The 7,956-nt window shown below is 38.7% G+C and overlaps 1 protein-coding gene across 1 annotated transcript; it reads right to left on the reverse strand.

Moving 5' to 3' along the window:
• Window positions 1-913: 913 nt before the first annotated feature.
• lmo2 (LIM domain only 2 (rhombotin-like 1)) lies at window positions 914-6,085 on the reverse strand. The gene is made up of 3 exons (XM_033634217.2): window positions 5,496-6,085; window positions 4,031-4,246; window positions 914-2,094 (listed from the first exon to the last, which is right to left on the reverse strand). Exons 1-3 carry the CDS (start codon window positions 5,534-5,536, stop codon window positions 1,869-1,871), a joined length of 483 nt encoding a protein of 160 aa, XP_033490108.1. The 5' UTR covers window positions 5,537-6,085; the 3' UTR covers window positions 914-1,868.
• Window positions 6,086-7,956: the final 1,871 nt, after the last annotated feature.

A 7,956-nucleotide genomic window follows, 5' to 3' on the forward strand; every position in this document is an offset into this window, starting at 1 on the left:
AATCAACATACTTTACTTTATTCCGACAGGAAATGATACAATATGTGCACAGTGCAAAGGCAATTAAACTGCAACTTTTCAGCGTAATTAAACATTCAAAATAGTTTTTTTGCCAGTTGTGTGAAACTCCTACATGTCTTTTTGCAATGCATTGTGGGAGATAACTGTCCCTTAAAAGCACACAAAAAATCAGGGTTGTTTTAGTTGCTTAATGACTAAGTTTACACTTAAAACCTGCTTAGAGTTAGTACGTAGTATGGACTGGTGGTGTATTGGTGGCTGGCTAAAATTTCTGGGTGCATTCCGAATCGCATACTTTTTCTTTTTTACTTTTAGTAGATGCAGCAGCTGCCCTTAAAAAAGTATGTACTGTCGCATGCAGTATGCACACAATCAGGACACACTAGAATACGATACTCAGAACGTAACGCCCTGAACTTTGACCTTTTACTCATATATCTGTCACCATGGAAATAAAACAAAAAGCCATTCACCAAGCTCACCAGAGACGGAAGTCAACCTGGACAGCTCTGATGTTATATTGTAGATTCTAACATATTTTATTCACAATAGTAAAATGACATCAACTATATGTTTCTCTGTCGGTGTTATTTAATACTTATGCCCTTTTGTTGTTGGTTATATTTATGATTGAACTGAATGTGCTGTCATCCGTCATTGCCGCTTCTGACAGTCGATGTGAGGTATTGTCTGCTGTGCAGAGGATTATGGGTCGATGTAGTAGAACATCCTAGTAATTCTGGCATACTACATCTGACATACTATGTATTGGGACATGCTAAATCTTTTTCTATCATACTGTATAGTATGGTAATATGGGTATTGGAACACACAGTCAGTGTATGAATTTCAAGTATTTCTGTAACTCACAGGAAGACACTCACACCACAGGTTATCAGTGTTTCTCTAAATTGTAATTTATTTATAGTAAATATCCAAAAAGTCTTGGGTGCATGTCCAGAAATGTGTAACAATTACAAAAGACACTGCAAACAGCTCCAAAGTCAGTAAAATTAGTATTGCATGGAACCCCTCGATCACTAGAGGGCGCCACCAGTTCAACCTGGCAACACAGTACAATCATTCTGATAAGGATTTTTTTTTTTCCAAAATGGACTATGTATTCCACTTATAACATGAAAATCTGGTAGCGCTTCATTTTACTAATAAATTCTTGCTGATTTTCCGGTGAAGCTCCCTGGAGAGAAATACAAAACTATTCATGTAGAAAATAGAGACAGTCAGTACAACATGCAAATGTGAAATTAGTCCACAGGTTAGCATATAATTCAACCTATATGGAGAATTAAGCTTCCAACAATGAGTCAGTGTTTACTTGGATTTAAATTGGAGCCGTTTCTTCAGCAGAGTTTCTGTTTTCTCTATAATTAGTAACAAATGACATTGTTCTTTCCAGAAAATTCTCAGGAAACTACCGACACACAAAATAAAAGCTTACTGAAATTCTCATCGAACACTTCAGACCAGACTGAGGTGATGAAGCAGTACTAGACTGCAAGAAACTTGACAGTGATTTAGTTTTTGTTCATTGCTAATGTTCTAAAATTCCAGTGTGTATAACAACAACTATTATTGCATGTTTAAGTATTTCCAGTATTTAAGCATTTTTTGCATTAAAGGATGAAACCTCTGATAAAAAGTCATCTGTTATTGCTGGTGCAGCAGGGAGTGACGCAGAGATGTGTTAAAAATGATTCCATATGAATGTCAGATGCATGATGAAGCCTGCACAGGCTGCAAACAGTCTGTTTATCAATGGTTCGTTCCCGTTAAAGCCAGTGGGAAAAGGCATGGTGACGCTCCTTTGTGGTGAGCAAGAGATTTTCCTAAACCATGTTGTTATTGTTGAGTTTGGTCCACTCAAAGATGTCCTGCTCGCACACAATGTCTGAGTTGATGAGCAGGTAGCGGTCACCCACGCAGAAGTGCTTCTGGCACGCGGCACACTTGAAGCATTCCAGATGGTAAACCTTGTCCCGCACACGCATCGTCATCTCAAACGCTCGGATCCTCTTCTCACAGGAAGCACAGAGACCGTCCTGACCAAAAAGCCTGAATGGATGAGAAGGTATCAACATAACACTGAGAAGAACATAGAAATCATGAAACTATAAGGAATGCATTGAGTTTCCATATAACTAATGTGGGTCTTTTTCCTCTGACCATATACCTGATACAGGAATAATACTACGTGGTCTCAAGTAGCTGTGGTCCAGTTTGTGATCACTGATTTATTTATGGCTAAATAAAGTTAGCACAACATTATTTAAGGTAATAAATGCCTTAGACATTTGGACACACTGCACCTTAGAGCCACAAGATTAGACTATAATGCACAATTGTACAACTTCCTGCAAAAAAACACTGAAATTGAGACACTCAAGGGGGCCCTGTGGCTGTTGTCCACTTTGCCTGGTTAGTTATCCAGCCTGTCCCTGACTTATTAACATGTTCTCCCCGAATACAGGGATACAGGGAACACACTGTTTTTGAAATTTTCAGATCAGGTCAAATGTAAAACTGCAATAATCATGTTTAAACAAGAAATAATTCAATTGACATTGAGGGGGGTTATAATTTAATTTTAAAAAAAAACAATGTGTTCGTACATCTAAGTCTGAATTTCAGTGTGTGGGGTGGACTTGTTGAACGGGCTGCGTGATGAATTGAAACAAAGCACAAATTTAAATCAATTTAAAAAAAACTATACAAAAAAAGATACTTTTGTCAGATATATAGACAAGGACAGGTTGTGTCAGGGGAGCGCATATTTATTCTGTAACACTGTGTGGTACTTTGTAAATAAACTGTGTTTATTACTTATTCATTTAATTGGGTGCTAAATAGACTGGGGATAGTTGTATATTAGTTGTAAATAAATTTGGGTATTTGTTGAAATAATATGAGTTAAAAGAAGAAATGTAAGACAGGGGTAGGGACATTTAAGTTCTACTTCTACCTACTCCTTTTCAGACACTGTTCCCTTTGTTCGCTGTCTTGTTTGTTTTTAGCTTTTTTTTTTTGGTTTGAAATAAAGTCCTTCATTCATTTATTCAAACTAGCATAACTTGAATCTCCACTACTCACTTGCCTCTACACTAAGGTAACATGTCAAGTGGGAAGGAGAATTTTAAAAACTATCTCCCTAAGTGAGTATAAAAATGAACCCATTAAAAAATTAACCAACAATGCAACATGTGAAAAAAATGAGGTTTGTTAAACATATGCGATATTTTGAGTGTTTCCAACACCTTTTAAAAGGCTAGGAATGGCATTATTTTATATTTCTGATATTATCTGCCTGGCATCTCACATTCACAGTGCGCTCCAGTAAGCTGGACGAGAGACCTGGTTTGGACAGTTGGGGTGGGGGTTAAAGCCTAATTTCCCCTTCTAGATTTCTCTGCCATGTATCCTCAAAACTCCTTAAAATGACCAAAACAAGCAATGTGTTAGTTTGTCTCTCAAACTTTAAGACTACCCAGTCTGTGGCACTCAACCCTAAGACAATTTCTACTAAGGAAATACATCTTTTTAAACAGGTCAGGAGCTTCATTTAAGATTGTTGAATCATTACCTGAAACACCTGGGCACTGCAGTTTTAAGCAAGTGTTACTTAAACCAGTGTAAACAGTGAACTTGTCTGGGACTACTTTCGGCTGTGGAATACCACATTTGGTGTGCTACGACACTGGAACAGTGTATGTGATTGACTCAAAACAAACTCAAGTGCAAGAGAAATGAAGGAAAATGTCACCCAGTGCAAAAATGCCGCAGCAATTGAGGTCTATGGTGCAGAGGAATAAGCTATAACAGGCTTTGGCTACACAGACATATACATGCATGTTGGATTTGATGACAATAAGACAAATATACAATATCATGAGACTTATCCTATATTCACTTTGGCACTTACCTATTAACCAGTGTCTCATTACTACACAAACTGCCTCATTAAATCATGATGTCAAGACATTACTGAACCAACCTGAGGTAGTCTCTCCGACATAACTTTCTCCCCAGCTTGTAGTAGAGCCTGCGGCCCACCTCCCCGAGTCGACAGCCACATAGGTCACAGCTCAGGCAGTCCTCATGCCAGTACTGCTCGATGGCCTTTAGGAAGAATCTGTCACCGATGCTCTGCTGACACCCACCACATGTCAGCAGGGACGGGGGCATCTGGAGGACTTCATCCACAGGTTCCCTGGACAAGACAGAAAACTAGAAAATCTAATACTCTATTGACACACCAAATGACTGCGTTCTGTATTACTCAGCTCATTTAATTACCCTGTTATCTACAACAGAATATGACTGAAAAATGTGCCCTGACTCCAAAATGATCTTGCATTGCCACTGGTCCACTGATTCTAATCTGCCCATCTTGAGTTACTTGTACAGTTGCAGTTTGTTGCTGTCCACCTGAGGGAGCCATTGGATTTATACAGCACTGTAGCCACAAAACAACTGGTATTTTATTAACCCCTCAAAAATCCCCTTTTCTTTCTCCTATACAAGCATCAAGGTTGTAAAAACCATCATACTCCACACTGTCTGCTGCTACCATAGCCTACATATCCGTATCAGCTTGTTCCAACTCTTCACTGTGGACTGTGTGGATAATTCAGGTACACTTGTGTCTCCTTAAAGTCTAGACAAGCCTGTCGCTGGAGTGATATCCTTATAGGTACATAGTAGTACCTTTTTAAATGGGTACATTGCAGTAATATAGTTTAAATGTACTTTTAGATCTTGCAGGGTACAAGTTGTGCTTTAACTGGTACAGTTTGAGAAAGTACAAAAATGGATCGCCACTAAAGGGTACACAATTGTTTCTCTAAAGGGTACTATCAACCAGCAGTTGTACCCTTTGAGGTACACATCGGTACCTCTATTATATGAACTACAGTATGTGAGTGTTATTGAAATATTTAAAACACAAGACACCTTCCTTTTTTTTTGCGGCTACACAACATTCAATAAATGTAAATATTCTGCATGTATTGTGCATTAATTCAAAGCCTGACAAATGTGGTGTTTAATGATTCCACTAGAATTTCAAATGAAGTTCTGTGTGTTTGAATAATGTCTGTAATAAATGACCCAGTGGCAGGCAGCTGCTCTGTATGTCAGGTCTGTATGCCTTCAACAATGTAATAATATGTGAAATCATTTTGGACGATCTGCAGATTTAAGGACACTTCACTCGTTCTGGGGCGCACTGAACTTTCTCTTCCCAAGACCGTATTTCCCACACATAACAATCTGCTCTTGGACATGAAGGTGATGATTCTTGTTGCCTGTCAGCAGGAGGATCCTGACCTCATGCTATCAGCCATCTGCAGTTACTGCACATGAGATAGTTTGGCTGTCACCATGATGATGCGTCCTTTAAGGTCTTTTTCAAAATACCAGAAATAATACCACAGGCAGTTTACACCTAAGCTACTTACTCATTGGCTTCCAGTGTCTTCCTCTCTATAGTGGATGTCATGTCTGAGCTGTGATGTCCAAGCTGGATCCAGATCAGGTTTCAGAGTCCACAGCCGGCTCAGCGGCTACCTGTGAGTTGTGAGGCTGCCTGCGGGCAGACAGAAGCCGAGACGCGCTGCACCTGCTCCCACAGCCTCCGGGTTAGTCTTTATGTGTATTAAATTAAAGGCAGTTGAGTCCTGTGGAAATGGCCGCAAGACAAGACAATTTCGCTGTGAGCAGCTCAGCGATGATGGAGGACACTGTCATCATTTCCTGAGGCAATAACCCGCGGTGACACTTCCATGTCTCTCAAGTCAATTTCACCATCCTGCAGCGACTTTGCGGACTGTCCCCTTCTTTTAAATTAAAAACACCATCAATCCGATCAAAAGGTCACTTGCGTGGATCTCAGTGTCCGTGCGTGTGTGTGGAGTGGGCTGGCAGCAGACGCGCTCCTCCGTACGAAGCCGCGGTCACCGTTATTGTGCGGCAGCAGCAGCAGCATCGTGTTTAAATACGTCGGGCCCCTTCGGTCTCTGCTTTCGTTTCCCTCTTCCTGCTCACGACTGTTTGACAATGGGGGGAAATCGGTCTTAAAGCGACAGCTAAACACTGCACAGGCTGCCCTGTCAGCCGGGGAGTTTTTGGGTCGTGACTGAGACTAATGAGTTCATTATATGCTTTGCTTCACCAAAGAGCCGATAGGACAAAAGATAAAGGGTGGCATGTTATAATTAGTACACGCTTTGTGTCTTTCCTCAGTAATTACAGTGTGTCTCATTACTGCCCTAATGAAAACAGGGATGTTAAGTAGGTTGAGAAATAATTTCTAGAGTTTTTGGTGCCACTTTCTAGTAAAGATTTGATTCTTTATAAAGGATTTGTTTCAATTTGTGACCTTTTCTATAGTTAATGATTAATTTATGTTTTATAGAACAACTTCAAGCTTAACAAGCTGTGAAAAATCTCTGGGTGCTGGGTCATAACAGTGAAGGAAAGCAACAAAGCACATTCAAGTAGGCTACTGTACTCAAGTACAATTTGAGGGACAGGTATTTTGCTATTTCTGCTCCAATGCAGGGAAATCTTGGACTTTTTTACTTCACTACTTTTGTTTCAAAGTTAACAATATTAGCTACTTTGACTTTACACACTTAATTAACTCATAAAATATAATAAATCATAATGATAATAGAATTTAATCGATATAGCACCTTTCACAGAAATGAAATTCACAAAATAAAACATGCAATCAATAAAAACAAAGGCAATATAACAAATAAACAAACAGAAACATACCAGGGAACAAGCACTGGTCAATTTAGGGTGGCAATAAAGACAGTTTAGACAATAAAATATTATTTATTATCATAGACAAGAGGTTTTGCACAACCACACAGGTATTTTCAATCATGTGGCTGATCAGATTCAGGTTGGAGTTGTGCAAAGCTATATTCGGATTTACATGAACCTGTCCCACAGCAAAACTAACAGGAAAGCCCCTGAAGTCCCAAAATCATTATTATTTTTTTATCTTGTTGCACAGGATAATAACTTGTGTGCATAAATCATTAAAGACATATCATCTTTCAACCTTGATGGCTCCCTAATTTAACATTTCAGTTCTGCATAATGAGTACCTTTTGATACTTTAGGTGCATTTGCTGGTTATAGCCTTCTTGTGTACTTTTGATCTCAGGTAGAATTTTTAATGCAGGACTTTTACTAACAGAGGTAAAAGAAGTGGAGACAAAGGAGTAGAAGCGCTGCTGGGTCTTAGTAGTAGTCACATACAGGTGCTCTTTGGATACTTCAGGTGTACTGTGTTTATTCCATCTTAAAATGAAACTCGAATGGTTTAAGGCAATTGGTTTCCTCAGATTAATTGAGTAGCCACAACAGATATTTAAGTTCTCACAACTAGAAAGTAAAAATTTACTTTAGTGGAGTTAATGAAACTTAAGTGGTAACATTTAGTTAAAAAGATGGATTAAAGTAAGTTTAACTTAATTCAGATAAATCCAATGAAAACATTTGTACTAAGTTTGGAGAAATACAATATTTAAGTGAAAATACTTCATTTATTTAAGTTCTATTATAGCTGAATGGAGTTAATATTAGTAACTTAATTTACCTAAGTTAGCCTACCTTAACTATAAATAACTGAGTTACCTGAACTCAAACCAAAGAATATTTAAACTTAAGCATTAATAAACTTTGGTTTCCTCAAACGGTTTTTACCAGGTTTTGCAGTGTATGAAGGGCTCATTGTAAGTCTCCTTCAAAAACAATCTGAGGCACACTGTGGGGTTTGTGCAAAAAAACTGTGGTGGTAAAAGCAGTATTCATAGATAATAGTATCAATACAAGCTCTAGGCCACAGCATTGCACAAGCAGAAGTGATACCGAAAGAATAAAGAGGCCAAGTGCTCAGTTAGG

This window comes from Epinephelus lanceolatus, chromosome 5 (assembly GCF_041903045.1).
Source record: "Epinephelus lanceolatus isolate andai-2023 chromosome 5, ASM4190304v1, whole genome shotgun sequence".
NCBI classification, from domain to species: domain Eukaryota; kingdom Metazoa; phylum Chordata; class Actinopteri; order Perciformes; family Serranidae; genus Epinephelus; species Epinephelus lanceolatus.